A 21215-nucleotide genomic window follows, 5' to 3' on the forward strand; every position below is an offset into this window, starting at 1 on the left:
AAATAAACTAAATATTTTAGTGAGAAAGAAAATTTGGGGACCCAAGAAAGACAATAAGTTAGGAATTTTACTTCTTTCGCTATAGCAGCAAAAACCCATTGCTTGGATGTGATTGGGATCAAGGGCTGGCAAACATTCTCTCTGAAACCAGCCAATCAGTTATTCTAGATCATAGTAATGTGTAGAAGTTGATTTAGGGATAGTCACATTGAATCATCAAACAGAAAGATCTAGAAGCTGCACAAAGTGTGATATTCCTATATCAACCGACTTCAATGATAATGTATAAGAGTAGATAATAGAACTGGAAACAATGTGAATTAATTTACCACGATCCATGTGGAAATCCTACAATGTCAATCTCTATTTAGAAGTCTTCAAACAACATGATAAAGATGAGAAATGATATCAGATAAGAAGCGTTTGGTAACTTCAAATTCTACGATGACAAACTTTCTAATTAGTAATACTGCACAGACATGGAAGCACTACAAAAGACATTGACAGATAACAATGAAAAAATACAAATATAGATGTAAATGCAAAAATACTTGGAGACCAAATTCAACCTAATGATCAAACAGGAATCGTGAACAAGATTATAATCTCTGCAATTTCCAAGCACTAATCAAATAGTAGTTTATGATTACATCCTCACAATTTTCGCAACATCGCAGAACTTGTAGATCAGATTATTCTTACATGACGTCATCTTAGGATCCTGCATTGCAAGTCTGGTTCACTCTCTAGTCCTCCGTAAATTTTCTGTAAGGGATTCACCGGGTTGTTTGACACAAATTAATAGCTTAAAAATAAGCACATGTTGTACATCCAAAAGGCCAGTAGAAGAATCACCTGAACTGTGGTTCCTTGTTTTGTTCCTGGAGGTGTTCCCTTAGCTTTCGAAAATGCTTATCCTTCTCAACAATTACAGGGAATACCCAAAAATTAACAAATACATATGAAATTGGAGTAAAAATTTCAGGGTTAATTTAGAACATAAGATTAAGACAACGAAACCTCTACCTCTATCACTGGACTTCTTTTCATCCAGAAATGGGAGTATCAAAACCACCAGCTCCTGGCTGAGGCGTAAGACGCTTCATGACACTTGCAAAAATAATAAGACCTAAAAATTGGAAAACTATCATAGCTGATATCTCTAAAACCCCAAAGAACAAACTAAAAAGTTGTACCAAAACTAACTATTATCAGCATTATATTAAAAAAAAAAATACACAAAAGCGTTACCATCACATATAGATATATTTGCCGAAAATCCACAACCTCTATGAAGGAATCCCACCTGATCAAAAGTTTAAATTCAAGGAAAAAAGATGAACAAAATATGAGAATAGATAACAATATAATTGCTGGGCAAAGAAGTCTTCACAAAAAAAAAGGTGAAAGAAAAGTAGAAGCAAAAAAATCCTAAGGAAAATAGATACATAAGGATGTAGCAATAAGAATTACTTGAACAAAACAAACAGCAAGAAAGGGGGGTAAAAGAGCAAGACCAAGAACCACAAGAGGAAACAAAGAAGCAGGAGACAAAGCAGAAATATTTTCTCAAGTTCTGGCACAAGAAGCCGTCGCTTGTGAATATAGTCATGACAAGCGGTTTCTCGGGGAGTGAGATGATCACGCATACTCCAAAAGCAAGAGTTGCAGGCTATGTGGATCAAAGGGTAAACAGATTTTGAAAACCAGATGCCCAAAACTTAACATTCTAAGCATGCATGTGAAGAAAGTGAACTATATGTAAAAAGGAGCAGAATACCTCCATTGATATACCAAACCAAGATAACAAAAGCAAATCCACTGGCACCTAAGATAAGAAAGTTGAGCACAGTATGCACGTGGGCATTAAAGACCTGAATACCAAAAATTGCACAGGAACATAAATAGATAAACCTGAAACAAGTGAGCAAAAAAACAGCAAAGAAAAACCAGGAGGAGAAGTGAAAAAAATTTCTGGAAAACAAAAGAATACCTGATTCTTCTCCTAAACAAGCGAAGGAAAACCCCTGGGAGTTCTTCTTCTTGAATATATACAGAAATTTGCAAGTAATTTGATCCTTGAATATACAGAGGAAGTTGCATAAACTTCATTTGTCTATCAAATACACACTATCGCATCAATGCATCATTATCAGTAGGATGCAAGAAGTAGGGGCGTCCAAAGACCAACAAGTATGAAATTACAAAAATGGTTAAGGTCAGGTATTAAGGATCCACATAATCAGCATCTAGAAGGGTAACACGGTAACAAAGTTTTGGTAATGGCAGACAATGATTTAACCGTGCTGTCAAATCTAATTGAAAGGTTAAAACTATCATTGGTGTGACCACCAATTTGACCAAAAGGCTTTTGCAGATAGTGTATATGGCTGATCATTAATAAATTGGAGTGCATGAACTCCATCAACAGCTTGGTTACCTATAAAATTAGCAATTAGTTCAGCCAAACTAAAGGTTAGAAGTGAAAATAAGAAGGCAGAAGAGGAACAACCAGTGGTTTCTAATGTATACCTCTGCTTTTTTTCTTTTTGTTCTTAATAGGTTTCACTTGTTTTGCTGATGAATGACTTCTGCCTGGATGATTCAACTATATATAATCAGAAGCAGAAGCCATAAGCTTCATATACATAGTGGTACGAATATGATCAAGGTATTTGGATGAACAGAAGTGGCTTGAGATTATATAATGGAACTATTACTTATGCATGTCAGCGTGATATTATGAACCAGTCAGAGAAGCTAATTTTGCAGCTTTGAAAGCCTGCCATAAGAAATACTGGAGCATTTTCAGTCATATCAGAAGCAATTAAAGAGTTTAGTATGTTTCAATGAGCTGATTATTTAATCAATTGTTAATCTGAAATTAGTTTACAGATGGTTTATTGCAAAACATGAGAGTGAAATAGAGTCTATGAGCATGGAACAAAAATAACAAATTTGTAGGTATACAACTAAATTGAGAATAAAATGACAATCTTATGACAGTTGTTAAGTAGGTGATATGCTAATTTGAGCTCTTCTGCACAGAAGGTAGTAATTTCACATCAAAGCTAGTAACCTGCACTTCTTCTTGTTTTAGCAGAGGGATTATGAGGAAGTTCATACACCTGGTATGTTGGCAGCAGAGCTGACAAACCTATTAAAAATAAAGTCCATCAGATTGTTAGAGACAATGGTACCAGGACTTTTTTGAAAAAGTTGAAAGAAGATTTATCACCTGAAGTTTTTTCTGCTATTTCTGTCAAGAATTTGTAGCAGTTCATACATATGAATGATTTATCTAAGAATCAAAGAAGAATACTAATATAGCTGGTGATAATAATGTTCATGGTTGTATATAATGAACAACAATCAATGATTAATTTTAAAGCTTAAATTACCTGCATTGTGTGTGATATCAGTGGCTACACATGTATGTTGTGTCATAGAGTTAGAAGTAGACCCTGCGTATGAAAGTTGGAAATAGATCATTGTATCAATAGAATAGTGTTTATAATATCAGTATCAAGAATACATTTAAAACAAAGTATGCCATGTACCTTTCTCCCAGCTTGAGAATGAAGAAATCTGGTCCTTCAATTTTTTACGCGACTCAGTATAAGATAGTTCACCACTATTGTTTGGAGACTGAGAAATTCAGATACCAGGTTTTGAAGCACCTATTACAATAAATAGAGTTGGGACTGGTGCCATGGATATTATAAAAAAGGAAATGCAATTGAAATAGGATAAGAAACAATGGACAGCCTAAACCACTACAATGTAGCCGGAAACAAACAAACATATACAGCTAACTTGAGGCGCATTTATTGATTCATGGTAGATAGAAATAGTACCTTTGAAGTGTTCCGTAAAATCAGAGCATGAGAACTGACTGCGTGAATCAGCTGAAGGTCATGGAGAAAAATACCAAGTTTAGTATACGTAAACATAGTGGTTAAAATTGTAAGAAAAGTTGGCAAAGAAGAATAAATATTGTCACTAACCTTGATTACAACCAATATTTCCAAGAACGTTTCCCTTGTCTTTGAAGGTTGGAGAAGGAACGGGTCTGGGAACTTTATTATTCAAAGCTAACCATCAATGAAGCAAGAGAAATAGACAGATTATCATGAACAGAGCATGAAGAGACAGATTATGAGAATATAATAAGAGTTTTTGGATTAGCATGTACCATGGGAACATTGTTCAGCAGGAAGGGTACGTATAATAGATGCAGAAGCTGGTGAGTTAGAAGCCTGTTGAAATTGCTGTGGCAAGGACTTGGAAAGGATTTTTTCCAATTAGAAGCCTCTCTATTCAAGGATTTTTTTCAATTAGAAGCCTCTCTATTCTTTTTGCGTCGAGGCTCTTTCTCTTCGACAGATAGAGCAGCAAATTTTTCTCTCTTTTTACGATTTCGATTATCCTTTTACGATCATCCCTTATCCATAGCTTAGAGTACCTCATGTTTTTTATACGCACAAACGAAGGCAGAAACAAAGACAGACAAAGAAGAAAGTAGGCATACGGACAGATATATATATTCTTTGTATATATATGCGTAAACAGGTATATCCGGTGATGCGTAAGGGACAAATTATTTACGTAAAATGCGGCAAGGGTATCAGTACAGAAGGAGCGAGGTATGAACTAAATATATTCAGGCAGAACAGAAAAGCAGTTAAACGAACGGGAAAGAGTACAAAACCTCCATGGAGAGAGCAGATGAAGCTAATCGAACCACTTCTACTACTGCGTATTATAAGAAACTTCGAACACCTGAGTAGAGATTGAGATGAAAGAAATATACACTATCATGAAACAAACGAACAGCTCATCTAAATTAAGTTTGGATGAGGATAAAACAATACCTGATCTCAAGGAAGCTGTAAGAAGTACTATTTAATTTGCAGGTAAACTGGTTCTGTGAATGTAGGAAACTATTTGCACGAAATCTATCTTTGCTATGTATCCGTCGTCCATTAGTAAGAAACAAGAAATATGGAAAATCGAGGCAAAGGAATTCCAAATGACAAAAAGAGCCAACCTTGGGAGGAAACTGGTCCATAAAATAAGCATCTGAAAGGCCAAAACAGTAAAAACAAAAGGTAGTGGCAGACAACTGATTTAACCCTTCTGACACATGATTCAGCTTCTTGGTCAAGATTCAGGAGTAGAGTATATCTCATGTTTATCACAAATCTAAAAATATCTGAATCTATATATTATCTAAGTCTACGTATTATCACTTACATACATTTCTATATAAAGGGTTTATTTAATATTTCTCTAATCTCTAAATCTATAGGCTCCAATTATTATGTCAACCATAATTCTTGATTTGTTTTCATGGTTTAATAAATATACATGTTCATATTAGAAATGTATGTAATATCTCTACATCTATGAGCTCCAATTCTAGTGTCCATCATAATTCTTGATTTTTTCCCTGATTTTAATGGCTTTTATCTAATATTTAATGGTTTTATCATAATTCTGATGGTTTTTTTTTTGGATTTTAATTCAGTAGTTTGATTAAATTCCTGGTTTTTTTCCATATTGCAGATTTTAAACATGGTTTTTTTCCATGATTGTTAAGTCTATGAATTTAAGTTCAGAAACTTCTGGTCTGAACTTAAATTCCTGTTTTTTTTTTTTTACATTTCAATTGAGTAATTTAATAAAATTCCTGGTTTTTTTTCCCGCATTTCACATTTTAAACATTGATTTATCATTTAAGTGAAGCTATAATTTCAAGAGAAGAGGCATTTTTTTCTTTCCCATCCGCACAGCTCTGGAATACAACAGAAGCCATCTATCTATACAAATAATAATCAAGGCAGGGTCCACAGCCCACAGCCAATAAACCAGCAGTCCAAATGCACTGAAGCAGGAGTGGGAGCACTCAATGAGTCAATGTACAAACCAGCACTGCAACGTACAATAGCCTGGAGCAGGCGGATGGCGTCGAAATCTGAGCAACGGTAGAAACACCAAGTGCTTCGGTCCAACGTACAAACCAGCATTGCAACGTACAAGAGCCCGAAGCACCCGATGCACTCGAAATCCCAGCAACAGTAGAAGGACCAAGTGCTTCTTATAAATATAAAGGATAAACAATTGATAATATAAACAAAATGTTTGATAATACAAAATGTGTTTAATTTGATAATATAAAGACATTTGATAATATTAAACACGTTTTAATATTAAACTTGTCGGACAAAGTTCAATTCATGGTTTAAGTTCAATTCTAAACATTGATTATGATTTAAGTGAAATTACTTTAAACGTTATAACACATGATCAAAGGGATTTGAAATTTTTTGGGATTGGTTAAATTTTTTCGACATCCACACAATTGTGGAGTAGAACAAAAAATTTAAAAATCCCGACTGCATAATAACGCTGAAAACCGCAAGCGGGATTCTGTGTTTTCCTATTTCAACGTTAAATCGCTTGTAAACATTCATTTATAGTAAATTTTAGATTCTAAAATTTGAAGAGCAAAAGACCACACAATTGTGGAGTAGAACAAAAAATTTAAAAATCCCGACTGCATAATAACGCTGAAACCCGCAAGCGGGATTCTGTGTTTTCCTATTTCAACGTTAAATCGCTTGTAAACATTCATTTATAATAAATTTTAGATTCTAAAATTTGAAGAGAAAAAGCCTTTTTTCCTTCTCCATCCACACAGCTCTGAAGTACAACAGAAGCTATGAAAGCCAGCTGCACAGCCAGCAGTCGGATGTCCAAATCACCGCAAAAGCTGAAGCAGCAGTGGGAGCAGTCAACTCACATCAAATGCTTGGGTCCAATTTAGCAAGAGCGGTCCCACCACTCAACGTACAAAACAGCAGCCCAAGGTACAAGAGCTTAAAGCAAACGGATGCACTCGAAATCCCCAACAGTAGAAGCACAAAGTGCTTCTTATATATAGTATAGATATATGGATTAATTTTTTATGCAATTGTCAATGTACAAGGTTTTTTATTTTTTTTTATTTTAATTATTAGTAGCCCTAGAAGCATAGTACTTCTTATTCTTAAAAATTCAGAGAGTGCGGTAGTGCACAAGTCTGACTTGGTGATTCACCTCCTAATGTCTATATAAGTTTCTTTAGACTCCTCTCGGATTAGGTTAGATAGTTGACGTTACAGACAAAAAAAAAAAATAGTAGCTGTAGATACATGACGCATAATTTTTATTTAAGTTTAATTATTTTTACAGATGTGGCATGTATCCAGTGCCATGTATTTAAAAAAAAAAAATCCTTATACTAACCAGTGCATAAAAAATTAATCTTATTGCATTTTTTTTCCTAATAAAATAAAGGGGCAAAATTGTAATTTACTTTTCTTTAGTCCACGAATACTTCATTATCATCAAACAGATAAATGGCCTTTCAATTCTTCCCTCTCCAATACGTGTAAGGCGAAGCAACTCTTTGATAAGCAGTAGCTGCTAAACCCAAAACAAAAGCTAAGCCAAACATCATGGCCTTTAATTAACCAAAAACCAAGTCCCAATGTTATGCACGAATAAATTGTGAGCAAAGTCAAGTTTTGAAAACCGAAACAAAAAAGTTTGAAACATTGATGTTGTCAAGCTAGTACAAAAATGTAATTAGCTTCTTTCAGGTGATTGTATACGTTATAGTATATGTCTTAAGAAATTGTACATGGTCAAATAAATCGAATTCTTTGTTTCTTTCACATTCTTTAATTGGAATCACTCACACCTTGGGGTAACTGTAAGATTCAGTTCCACCAGCTAGATCTCTTCCTTTGGATACTTATGTTAATGTAAACAAAGAAGTCAATTAATCGTGTAGCTTAAAGTGCATCTCTCAGTTAAAATTAGAACCGATTGGATGATTTTTTTTTTTTTTTGGGGGCATAACCAGAAAATTATTCTAACTTCTAATACTCTATCCCAGAATGAATAAACATATGTCCTTGTTAGCAAATTAGCATTGTTCTTCCTTAGCTTTTTCATGGCATACCGAGTTAAAGTTTTCACTTTCATGGGTTTCCCCATATTCATTCCATCTGGTTGTGTGGTGAAGTCAAGATAACTACAAAATTATGGAAAAGAGAAGTCAAATTACTCGTGATGTTGTTGAATAATATGCTTAGATCCATCATCTAAGAGGGACCTCACGCTTGACAGATCCACTAGGCACTAACCAACAAAACAAGATGAAAATTAACAAATGTATTACAGAAGACTAATCAAGATGGTAAGAAACTGCGACCATAGGAAACGATAGGGGTTGAGAAAGCCAGCCAAGTTGCTTGAATACTTCTGTCGTCCACTTCAATAATAACTAGTATGGAGATAGATTGACATTATAGGTGGCACATGTTACAGTCGTAAATGTATTAACTCGAGATGCATTAGCAATGGTGGTAGTAGCAGTAAGTACTATTGACAGAGCTGCCTCTAATTTTTTCCTTATGAAAAAATTTATATGACTAGTTTTCATCTATTACAATTTTTTTTTCAGTCAGTTGGCAATATCTATACCATCCTATTTTACAGAGAAGGAGGAGGAGCATCTATACTATCATGTTCTACATACTATCCTATTGTATAAAGGAGGAAGAATCCAACTGGATTCTATACGAGACTAAAGGAAAGACAGACTCGTCTAGATCAAAAGGGTGTTTTGACACACTCATTGAATTTCTTTTGAGGAAACTTTTCGACAAGTCCTTAAACTATTCACTTTGCATGGTTTTGACCTCTTAACTATAAATTCGCAAATGAGCCCTTCAAAAAAAAAACTTAATTTAAGGACTTTCGTCAATTTTGGATGTTAAATGTAACAAAATTATGGGCAAAATCAACCAAACAAAAAAAATTAACCATCAATTTGATTGGAAACCAACTATATTAAGTCAATTAATAATACGGAGTTTAATGTTTATTCATCTTCTTTCATCTTCCACCTTTTCTAACCCTAATTTGATGAAATGATCAGTCAACGATGCCTTTTAAGCTGTTTTCGTGGGTTGATTTTTTCGTTTGGTTGGTTTTACCCTTAATTCCGTCACCTCTAATGGCCAAAATTGATAGAAGTCATTAAAGTAAGTATTTTTTAAGGGTTTATTTGTAACAATTTATAATTGAGGGGGCAAAACTGTGCAAAGACAATAGGTCAAGGGCTGTTCGGAAAGTTTCTTCGTCTTTTTAGCTATAGGATGCGCACCCTAAGGCGGGATTTTAAATCTTTTTTTATGGCTAACTTGCTCAAGACAAGTTGGTTTTAAGATAAAAAAATTATTTAAATAATAAAAAATCAATTTAAAAAATGTATTTATGAATATAATTTTTTTTAAAAAAATAAAATTACAAACCGAGCAGACCTGTATAAAAGGATAAATGTTGTCAATCCATACACATCTCTTGACAGGGAGCTGGTTATGCTGTAACTTTGGGTCCTATGCCAGGCGTATATGGTACTATAAGGCAAGATGACGACGTGTAATTTCACTTTTTCAACGAAATGACAACATAATTTATTGTTGTGTATATCCAAAGTTTTTTGGAGGAAATTCAAAGTTGACAACATCCCCGACACAGCAAAGGTCTTGATGTCGAATCTCACAAGCATCCTTACGTTTTGTACAATATTAGTGCATGTAAGGGTGTGCGTGAACAATTCATTCAACAAGTTGTCTACAAGAAAATTATGACCACATTTTTACTTTTTGGAGAAAAACGTTAGTAATTTTAGTTTCAATTATCATTATAGGTTAGATCAGCACAACCTCAAAGTAGTAACGAGATTCAACTACATGACTTTCTGTAAGAAAACGATCCATTCTTACTAATTGAATCAGCTTATATTAGTTAAACACATTCAATGACTGTGCATTATTGTAAGCAATCACCGATAAATTGGTTAGAATTTTTCTTCAATTTAAAACACTCGAAATGCCAATATTGGCAAAATCCGATCGTGGTTAATTAACTAAACGCAAATCATTGCATTGGATGCATGAACAAGTTGATTTGTAGCAACTGCAGTATTACACATGAAATTTTCTCATACTGCATTGGATGCAGTATTTATACCTATGCACGTTAAAACAAAATGATCTCTAGGTGACAATAAGAACCTCAGAAATATAAATAATTTTTCATAAGAATTAAATCAATTTGGAATGGAAATTGCTGCGACAATAGTCCAATTTTTACTGTGCTAAGGACGTACTTAAGCCACCCTAAAACCAATTTAGACTCAACTGTATATAAGAATTTAAAGCTTGCGGTACACTTGAAGACTAACTTTGCAAGAGTTGAAAGCTATTGATCACTTGGTCAAACGACTATGCAAGTTTAACATGGTGGTTTAAACTTCTTGTCCAAGCAGACTCTGAAATTGACAATGCAAAAATTTATTCTACTTCTTGGTCTTTTTTTTTCAGGGTTGTGACTTGTAAAAGAATCAACAACCCAAAAAAAAAAAAAAAAGAACAAAAGATGTTCATTTTGCTCGGGGAGAACCAATCTTTGCATACACAATTAATCTTGTCCAAGTAATGACTATGAAAATTTTTTCCCATCTTATGCATATTTATGCTAAGTGAAAAAATGTGAGAAAATTGTTCAAAACGTCTCTCACATTTTGTAAAATGATTTTTTATCCTTCACTTTTAAAAGTGTAATTTTATGTGTCTTACAAATTCATATTAGTCAAATTTGGACTCTATCATTTCACGTGATCATTTTTGAGGGATAAAATTATCAAATCACATTTTACATAATCCGATTCATAGTCCTTCACTTTTCATAAAATGAAATTTATGATCATGTGCAAGGCACGTGGTAGATTTCAGAAAAAAACTAATCGAAAATCTAAATAGTGACCAAATTTGACGAATGTAAATTTATAAGAGACATAAAATTACACTTTTTAAAGTAAAAACAAAAAAATCATTTTACAAAATATGAGGGACATTTTGAACGATTTTTTCAAAAATATTTAAGATGGAATATCAAGAACAATTTTTAAAAGTGTTAATTCCGCCTTTCTCACACAATGGCATAGGCTAAATTTACATAGCAAAGCAAAGTCTATTTTGACACACAAATCATAGCAAAGAGTGACACTAATGTATGTGAGATAAAAAGATAAACGGAACGATAAAAATGTGATTGAAATTCATGTTTATGATCTGATTAATATTTTTTTTTTGCAAATAAGAGGAAATTCAAACAAACTATGATTTGGGATTATATTACTTGGAAAATATTTTTTATGAGGAATTTTTGTTTTTTTGTTTTCATTTGAGACGATGCCAAACAACTCTTAATTAGAAAGAGAGTTACAGGCAATGACATTATTATTACGGAGGCGTGCTTTGACATGCGGTGATAATCGGAATCCAATCCATTCAAACTTTTTTTTTAACCAAAAAAAATAGCAATGACATTATTGTGAGTAGTAAAATGAGGGCGGGTGCTGCCTCCATCTTTGATTTCTCTTTTTTGGTTTTTTGCTATTTTAACCCCTTTTCTCCTACGTATCTTACCGCCTGTTTTTTAACCCCACAAGCCCATCATCATGACACCATCTCTCATTTCTTCTCAGGCCTCAATTTCTCTATTACTTTCTTCACACAATATATATATATATATATATACACTATATACATATATAAATATATAAATACAGATGTAGTATATAAAAATATATAAACGAAAATAGCACCAAATCTCATCAGCCTCAAACCCCTTTCTTTCTACCCAAAAGCTTTCCTCCTCTCTCCAAATTATCGATCATAAATCTCCCTCTTCGATCTTACCTGAATCCAATTTAGCCAATTTTCAATCACAGATTTCCAGATATATAAATTCAATTTTCCATTTCCTAAAAATCCATTTTCGGATCTGTTTGAGATTAATTTAATTTAACCGATGCTGCAGTTTTATGCATTGATGATTATGAATAGAAATCCGATGCCAAGGAATCGGTTCTTTTATATATTTTAGAATTTTTGGATTTGGGTTTGTGGGGATTGGTGGGAGAAGAAAGGGGAATCAATGAATGAAGGAATTATTGATGATGAGGATTGAATCTCGTAGGAATTGAGATAAAACTGGGAATTTTTTAAATCTACTTTGATTATTTTGCGATATGCCAGGGATAGCATCTGCTGCAGCTGCGGCTGCGGCGGAGAGAAATGATCACCAATTTGCCAAAGGAGCAACGCCGTCTTATAAGTCGCTTTCTTCCAGCAATGGCTTCTGGTCCAAACATCGAGAGGATATCAGCTATAATCAACTTCAGAAGGTGCTTAAATTCAATTGGCTTCAATTAAATTGTTTTGGATGATTTTCGTTTAGATATACGTTTATGGCCTTACTGTTGATTGTTAGCTTGATATGTTGGAATCTTAAATGGATTTAGTCATTCAACCATTGTTGGTATCTGAAGCTTTTTTAGTTGATTGGAAGTGTTTTTGGGGTTATCTAATGCTTGTGTGATTTTTTAGATCGAAATCCTATCTATGCCTGCAAATTCCTTGTGTATACACAATGGCACACACATTTTTGTTCACCCAGTTTTTACAGCATATAATGGAATTTAAACTGACATTGAAGCTTTGAAACAGCATTTATTTATTTATGTTTTCTGAGTTTCTGACTATGATTAAACGCTCCCTAGTATGTTAGAGTAGTAGTTGAAGTCACTCAAAGTTGCGCAGAGATTTTATTTGAATTTGCTCTTTCTCCTCTAGGGGCAGCTCTAGAGTTGCAATCTAGAGTGATGTTTTGTTGTTGTCAGATTGAATTAATTATATATGCTAAAATTGTGTCTTGTAAAAGGATTGTGTTATTGCTTCAATGAACTTTAAATTGGTGAGCTCTGAAAAGGGCTATGGGCTTTGAAGTATACATTTTTATTCGTGAAACTGGAACTAATGAATAATAAGGAATTTTTACTTTGTTGTGTTTTAGTTCTGGAATGAGCTATCACCGCAAGCTCGGCAGGAGCTTCTGAGGATTGACAAGCAAACGCTTTTCGAGCAAGCCCGTAAGAATATGTATTGCTCTAGGTGCAATGGGTTACTGCTTGAAGGTTTCTTGCAGATTGTCATGTATGGAAAGTCTTTGCAACAAGAGGGAGCAGGCACCCAGTATCCTTGCAACAGGTTGGGAGCTTTGAAGAATCAGAACGATGTTGACTTTTGTGGGACTGATGGATGTGATGATGATATTCAAGACCCATCTGTCCATCCTTGGGGAGGTCTGACCACGACACGAGAAGGAACACTTACAGTTTTAGACTGTTACCTGTATTCAGAATCCCTGAAGGGCATCCAAAATGTATGCTTCATTTATTTCTCAATTGTCTCCCTGGTCTTGTTAGTTTTGGCCATTTGTTATTGCTAATGTCTCATGTGAAACAGGTTTTTGACAGTGCACGGGCTAGGGAACGAGAAAGGGAGTTGCTTTATCCTGATGCATGTGGTGGTGGAGGTCGAGGATGGATAAGCCAAGGAATGGGTGGATATGGCAGAGGGCATGGAACGAGAGAAACCTGTGCTCTCCATACTGCTAGACTTTCTGTCGACACGTTGGTAGATTTTTGGTCAGCCCTAGGAGAAGAGACCCGGCTATCCCTGTTAAGAATGAAGGAAGAGGATTTTATTGAAAGACTTATGTACAGGTCTGTGTTAAGGTTTTTGGTTAAACTGTTCTGGTTTTTGCTTCAACATGAACTTACGAATCCAACCAGGATATCAATGTTAAGTTGAAAAGTTGTGTATTCTGTTGTGGAAATTTATTAAACAGAGGTGTAAGGCTTTAATGGTCTGAAACTTATTCAGAAGGTGCCAAGATTGAGCATTAATTGTGTGATCCAAAAGCGAATCATCTCCTATTATTTTCTCTTTTGGAGGATTTTAGCTGTTTTGGAAAATTTCAGTTTCAGTAGCTCTCATATATTTTGATGCTATTCATCGTTCTATTTTGTGCCATTTAGAACGTTGAGTCAATGACTTGGTTGACCGATCATTCAGGACTTTCAATAGCTCATCTTGAGGCAGTAGACAAACAGCATTTTGCTGCGGAATTGGATGAGTACGCTGCCACTGGAAGTGGACAAGTCTATTTTACGCCGTGGTTGTGGACTGCATTTCAAAACAAAAACTATCTTAAAACTGTCATATTCTCTTGTAAACCTTTTTTTGGTAAATTACAGACCGGTAAATTGATTTGAAAAGTATTCTGAAGGTCCCCAGACTGTTCCAGAAGATTGTATTTATCCAGCATTTTTCTGGGTGGAACCAAATAAATGTTTTCTTGAACTACAGGTTTCGATAACTTACAAAAAGATGAGAATGGAGGGATGGGTGTAACATATTGACTACTATTTTGTAACAAGTAAAAGATCTATCATTTATTGAATAGTGAGCATACAAGCATTATGTAGAGTAGATAGCATGGACTAAGAAATTTGACAACTGTTATGAGTGATGTCTAATTCCTGCCTCCTTTTTTTCTGCATTTGAGTCTACTTCCCTTGCTGCCTTATGCCTTTTTGTCTACATTTGAGTCTGCTTCCCTTGCTGCCTTATGCCTTCTTTGATGCCAGTTCATTGTACTTAATTAATGCAATCCTGGTCCTTTTTTTGCTGCACACAAAGTGTTCTAGTATTTTTCATGCTTTCCACTGGAGAATGCTACTTAACAGAATTAATTTATATTACTTGTTTTAAGGATATGACCCTAGAATGTTGCTAGTACAATCATACTTTGTAAATCTTCATACAGTGATTCATTATGTTCTATGCTGTACAAATATAAGTTTTGGGAAAATTTGCATAATTTTTCTGATTAGATCCAGTTCCACCTTGTTCAAGACTGTATAGAAATGGAAAATGTGGTTTTTGGTAGGTGCAAAGGTCCAAGATATCTTTGTCAATGTCCCAAACTTTCTCTATTTTTGGGAGTTTGGAACGATACATGACATTGTGCCCTTAGCGTTTTTCTCCTTACACTTAGGGATCAAATATTCCGATACCTTGAACTTGGAGAACAATTCCGTTACTATCAGTCTGACTCCTTGTACAAATTTTTTTCATCTTCAACATGTGTAATTTTGCTTCCTTTTAGTAATTTCAGTAATTTGCTTTCCACTCATGGTTGTATGACTAATATTGCCTCTTTATTTGGAAGTTGTAGGTAGAATTAAGATTAGATGATACAAGACGGATCTATAACAAAACAAAATAAATTTTGTTATAACTCATTTTTTGGCTCTTCTTATAAATTTGTGGACCTTGTGGTACTGTATTGCTCGTGTTTACACACACATGCACATATATACTGCTTGTGGTTCTCTATGAGTTGAATTATCTTTGAAAAGAGAAGAAACTGATAGTTATGATCTTTTGCATACTTATGCTTTGATGCTAATGTTTACAATAATGGCAATCCTCTATTCTACCAATTTAGCATTTTCTTCCTATAAGTTACACGATTCAATAACAATGACTTACTGCCTGGATTTTTTTTTAGGATTATCTTCTTTTAGGTGAAGGCTCAAGGTTTTGTTTGCTTATTAACTGAACATTCCCAATTTGGGATCTGCTTCTTATTTTGATAAGTCTAAATGTGCTATAAATTTGTTTGCATATTGGTGAGAAAGAAACTGGAGATAATATCTCTGGTTAAGACACTTATGGACATTGGAGAGATTTGGTTCAAGAGCTGAGGCGATTGTAAATAAATATGGAATCAGAAGAATAGTGCTTCTTGTATATGATGTGAACTTTGTTGTTATGGACTTCTCGTGTACTTCATGTGTCTCCTGGTGAGCTCATAAAGAACATTATTGTGATTTTAATGTGTTTGTTGCTAATCCTGAAAATCTTGGCTTCATACAGGTTTGATAGCAAGAGGTTTTGTAGAGATTGCAGACGAAATGTAATACGTGAGTTTAAGGAGCTGAAGGAACTAAAAAGAATGAGAAGGGAACCTCGCTGCACCAGTTGGTTTTGTGTTGCAGACACGGCCTTCCAATACGAGGTTTGTAATTTTCATTTATCACTGAGAAGACAACAACTTCCATATTTTTTCAATTACATTTGTATAAAGGACTTCTGTAAATGTTGGTTTCATTAGTTCCTTGAGTTACCGATACATATTGTATATGTTTATCTTCTGTTCAGGAAATTCTTTTTGCAATTGGTATTCATATGTTTTACTGTTCTATTTCAGGTATCTCATGACACAGTACAAGCTGATTGGCAACAAACATTTGTAGACACTTTTGGGACGTATCATCACTTTGAATGGGCAGTTGGAACTGGAGAAGGGAAATGTGATATTTTGGAGTTTGAAAATGTCGGTTTGAGTGGAAGAGTTCAAGTGAAAGGTCTAGATCTGAGTGGTTTGAACTCATGTTATATTACTCTAAGGGCTTGGAAAATGGATGGTCGGTGCACTGAGCTTTGTGTTAAAGCTCATGCTTTAAAGGGGCAACAGTGTGTACACTGCAGGCTTGTGGTTGGTGATGGCTTTGTCACCATCACCAGGGGTGAAAGCATTAGAAGGTTCTTTGAGCATGCTGAGGAGGCAGAGGAAGAAGAGGTAGTCAAGTTATGAAGCATGTTTCTTGAGTCTCTGTTTCTGACATAACATGAGAGCTCTTCAGTTCTTCTAAAGCTTGTTTTTTAAGTCTTTACTTCTAACATAATATGACAGTTGCCAACTTTTGAGTCGATTTTGTTTAGTGATTTAGAGTTATGTTCATCTGCAGGATGATGATTCCATGGACAAGGATGGAAATGAGCTAGATAGTGAATGCTCCCGTCCCCAGAAACATGCGAAGAGTCCTGAACTTGCTCGAGAGTTTCTCCTAGATGCTGCAACTGTAATCTTCAAGGAACAGGCATGTATTTGTTTGTTCTCTTTTTCAGCATTATTATTCTGTGGGTCAAGTCCTTAGTGCAAAATATAATTACCAATTTTTGTTGATTTTGTTTCCTTGTGGGGGGGGGTCAGTTATATATACACATTCAATTACCAGATCCCAATAGTTAATATGTTGATCATCTAGGAATCTGCATCCTAATGCATTATTGTTTGAGTACATTGGATGGCTAATTTATTATCTTTTTGTAACTTCTTTAATTGATTTGGTATCTAGGAGTTTTAATGGTAAAAAGAGTCCTGTAAGCTGTCTTAAGAATCAAAAATTGAGGTCAAGAAGATTTATCAGTTTTGAGGCTAAAGTTTTCCCCTCAGCTTTGTGATTGGATCATTAAAGTTGTATTCTAGAATCATTTGTTTTTCCTTTATAATCTTCTGATCATTCACCCTGGATTCTTTGACTGCTCATCATCCATCTTTGTTTCTGATATCCTTTGTCTTGGCTTTCGTGCATAAGTGCACGTACAAGTTAATGAAATATAAAATGCTTACTCAAGATTCAATATCTGCAGGTTGAAAAGGCATTTAGGGAAGGAACAGCACGACAAAATGCTCATAGCATTTTTGTGTGTCTTGCTCTAAAGTTGTTAGAGGATCGCGTCCATGTTGCATGCAAGGAGATTATTACTCTAGAAAAGCAGGTATAAAAAATTTTAAAAAATCTGGGAAAAGTTGATTCTCCAGAATTTTACCATTTATTATCCTGATCCTCTATTTTAAAATGTCTGACAGATGAAACTTCTTGAAGAAGAAGAGAAAGAAAAGCGAGAAGAAGAAGAGCGAAAGGAACGGAGGAGAACAAAAGAAAGAGAGAAAAAGCTGCGGAGAAAGGAGAGATTAAGAGAAAAGGAAAAGGATAGAGAGAAGAAATATTCTGAATCAACTAAACATTCTCAGGGTCCTGAAATTTCAGAGCATGAATTAACAACTATTGCTGATGGGGAATCAAATAATATCTGTAATGGTGACTTTGTCAGTGAAACAGGGGAAGCTATTCCATCTGGGTCTCTATCTCCAGATATTCAAGATGAGCAGCTTTTGGATGAGTTCATTCACTCAGATTTGCAAAATCAGTCTGATAGTCCTGATGGAGACTTTGCTAATACAAATGATGGCATGAGTCACTTCCCGATTGATCACTTGAAATATTCTCGTCGAAAGCTGAAGTTTCGCAAAGATTTTCAACAGGATACATACTCAAAATGGTATGACAGGCGGAGATATGCGATTGGTTCAGAGAATGGGAGTATGGTTAACAAATATGAAGCAAGACATCACAGTGATAATTTTGAGAGTGTGAGGAGCATTAATGGGCCAGCTAAGCAACTAAGAAATTTTGTTGCGAAGTCCAATATCAGAAATGTTGGACCCAAGTATAGTGAGAAGTCTGCTTGTTCCAGCAACAGGATCCATGACAGGTATGAATCTCATGCATGCAGCTGCAATCAATACAGTGATTTTCGATTAAAGGTGGAGCCACACATGTCAAGAATGGTCAGGGAAAATAAGTCTGTCTTTAAGTCAGAATCTGTATCAGATATGTCTAAGCCCTACTACCATATAAACCACAATGAATACATGCGTGAAAACTGTGGAAGATCCAAGAACAAAACTATCAATGGGAGCAATGTTTACAACCGAGATTCAAGTGTTACCAAGAAAGTTTGGGAGCCAATGGAATCACAGAAGTACCTGCGAAGTAACTCAGACTCTGATGTTACCTTGAGATGTTCTACTTTTAAAGGTGAAACTACTGAATCTGATCAAGCTCCTGAATCTTCTATTGCTAGCAGTTCTGACAATTTAACGGGGATCACTATTCAAATCAAGCATGAGGACAAGGATTTACATGCAGTAATAAAATCTGAGCCTGAAGCAGAGAGAAATGGCGAAAATGGGTTTCATCCAAAAGAAAAATCCCAGCAATACAAGGAAGCAACGGATGAGGATGGTGAACTGTGTCCTATGTCAAGATCTTTACAGGCAACATTAGATTCATCACTGAGCAGCTCTTCGAATTCTGATAACTGCTCATCCTGCCTTAGTGAGGGAGACAGCAACATATCATCTTCAAATCCTCAAACCACTGAATCTTCATCTTCATCAGATTCAGATGATGCTAGTCAAAACTCAGAAGGAAGAGAAACATCAGTCTGCTTTCAAAGTGGCATCACTGTATGTCAAGATGCTGGGATAGTAAAAGGGGAGAATACATGTGGAGTGGAGCATGTCAAAGGCCAGGTTGTCAATGATGCAGCCACAAACACCAGGGGTACTTTGTCTTCCAAAGCTAATAGTGAAAATGGAAGAGCAAACATGAGCATTAATGCTCAACCTCAAGTTGTGCTCCCACAATTGCACAACCAGAGCATGCAGTTTCCAATTTTTCAATCTCCTCCAATGGGGTACTACCATCAAAGTCCACTTTCTTGGCCAGCTGCTCCTACTAGTGGGTTTATGGCGTTTCCCCCTCCCAATCATTATTTATTTGCTAGTCCGTTTGGGTATGGTTTGAATGGGAATAGCCATCTTATGCAGTATGGCACTTTACAGCACCCTACTCCCCAAATGCTTAACCACAGTCGTGTGCCTGTTTTCCAGTCTGTTGCTCAAAGCAATGGCATTAATGGAAAGGATCATATGAAGATCTCAAATGTAGGTGGTACAATAGAAACCCATGCTGGAGCTAATGTACAGAGGGTGGTCTCTAATGGGCTGCAGCCAAGGGAAACACCTGCTACTGCCAAAAAGGGGATGAATTTGAAGACTGAAGGATCTGATGTCAGAAATACAGGCTTCTCCCTTTTTCATTTTGGTGGACCTGTAGATGTTCCGCCTGGTTTGAAGTCCGAACCTACATCCTTGAAGGAAGAAATTGGCACAGATTTATCTTCAAAATTATCTGCTGACCACAGTGAAGGTGATCAAACTTGCAATAAGAAAAGTTCTATTGAAGAATATAACTTGTTTGCAGCAAGTAATGGGATAAAGTTTTCATTCTTCTGATATATAGAGTTACAAGTGTGAGGAGGCGGTTTGAGATTCAGTCCCTGCTTTGAGTGATGGAAGCTAGTCATTACTATACAATAATCCTCCTCTGAAAATTTTAGCATCTTTTTATGGTTTAGTTGATTGAATTATTTTGTTTGTTTTTCTTAGAGTTCCTTGTGTAGAAAGAGAGTTTGAGAAAGTTGCAGAATGGTTTAAGGTTTTCTGTATGAGATCAACTTTTTGAAGTTAATGGAGCTTTTCCCGGGATAGTGTCCCTTCTTGCAATTTCTATAGAAGAACTGCGATTAGTTATTCAGTGTGCGTTTTGTTTGAAATCTGAGCTAAGCATTTGAACCAGCATTCCATATCTATTCTCATTAATTATTCTGGGAAATTTAACTGCAGAAACACTTTTACACTGCGTGTATTTAACTTCTATGTACCTTCCTTTTGCTGTAAGCAACCATGACCGTTGGGAGTGATTGGAACCAATTTTGCACCTCCATTGAAAACCATTCACCAACTCTTCTGCATCTTTCTTCTAAACAAGCTTTTCACATTTCTTATTGGTTGTTTAAGCCATTTGAAATATCAAATTCTTTGCTTTATCGTTTGCTTAAATAAACAGGCCGTCTAATTTTGTACTTATTGAACTGATAAGTTCAAATTCAATTCAATCTCGACCCGTTTCACAGAAAACAGGATAAGTTCGAACTTGTGCTCGAGTTCTAATATGAATTTTGTTTAAAAAATTATTTAGTTTAGTTCTGATTAAAAAGAAACGTTTAAATATTGATGAACATGAAGCAGAAATAAAAGGAGGGAACAATATGAAGCAAGTTAAGTCAAACATGGATGCTTACTACTAAGATAAAGATGAAAATGATGAGTGTAACTCTAAACGTCATTTATATAACTTTTGTTTTCACGATCACAACCAAAGTACGTGAACAAAGTTCATGTTCATTCATTCATTATTAATCTATCTTGATTTGGAGTTTGAACTTGATTTGTTTAATCAAATGTCATGCTCTTAGATTAAACAAGTCAAGTCGAGCTTTGTTCGTGAACAACTCGATTCGTTAACAGCTCTATTCGGAACTAAAAATTGTTGGCATGCGAAGCTAAGAAAATGCGAGGCCAATGTCTCAGCAGATCCTGTACTTCAAGATTATCATTTGTCAATTTGCCAGCATTGGAGATGGTAGTAGCTCAAGGAGAGGTGCACAAAATGGTTTGAGGTCCAATCCAAGTTATTGATTGAT

The 21215-nt window shown here is 35.2% G+C and overlaps 1 protein-coding gene and 2 long non-coding RNA genes across 3 annotated transcripts; 1 reads left to right on the top strand and 2 right to left on the bottom strand.

Annotated features, from left to right (window-relative positions):
* Window positions 1-1291: 1291 nt before the first annotated feature.
* On the bottom strand, window positions 1292-2067 carry LOC113773350. Its single transcript, XR_003468810.1, has 3 exons — window positions 1994-2067; window positions 1781-1828; window positions 1292-1306 (listed from the first exon to the last, which is right to left on the bottom strand). It is a non-coding gene; the product is annotated as an uncharacterized LOC113773350 (long non-coding RNA).
* A 1064-nt stretch (window positions 2068-3131) lies between these two features.
* LOC113773309 lies at window positions 3132-3466 on the bottom strand. The gene is made up of 3 exons (XR_003468804.1): window positions 3402-3466; window positions 3239-3301; window positions 3132-3157 (listed from the first exon to the last, which is right to left on the bottom strand). It is a non-coding gene; the product is annotated as an uncharacterized LOC113773309 (long non-coding RNA).
* Window positions 3467-11719: 8253 nt separating this feature from the next.
* On the top strand, window positions 11720-20262 carry LOC113774551. Its single transcript, XM_027319091.1, has 8 exons — window positions 11720-12310; window positions 12979-13347; window positions 13431-13690; window positions 15912-16053; window positions 16246-16617; window positions 16787-16918; window positions 17472-17600; window positions 17692-20262. The coding sequence occupies exons 1-8, from the start codon at window positions 12155-12157 to the stop codon at window positions 19963-19965; spliced, it is 3834 nt and encodes a 1277-aa protein (XP_027174892.1). The 5' UTR covers window positions 11720-12154; the 3' UTR covers window positions 19966-20262.
* The last annotated feature ends 953 nt before the right edge of the window (window positions 20263-21215 follow it).

This window comes from Coffea eugenioides, chromosome 6, assembly GCF_003713205.1.
Source record: "Coffea eugenioides isolate CCC68of chromosome 6, Ceug_1.0, whole genome shotgun sequence".
NCBI classification, from domain to species: domain Eukaryota; kingdom Viridiplantae; phylum Streptophyta; class Magnoliopsida; order Gentianales; family Rubiaceae; genus Coffea; species Coffea eugenioides.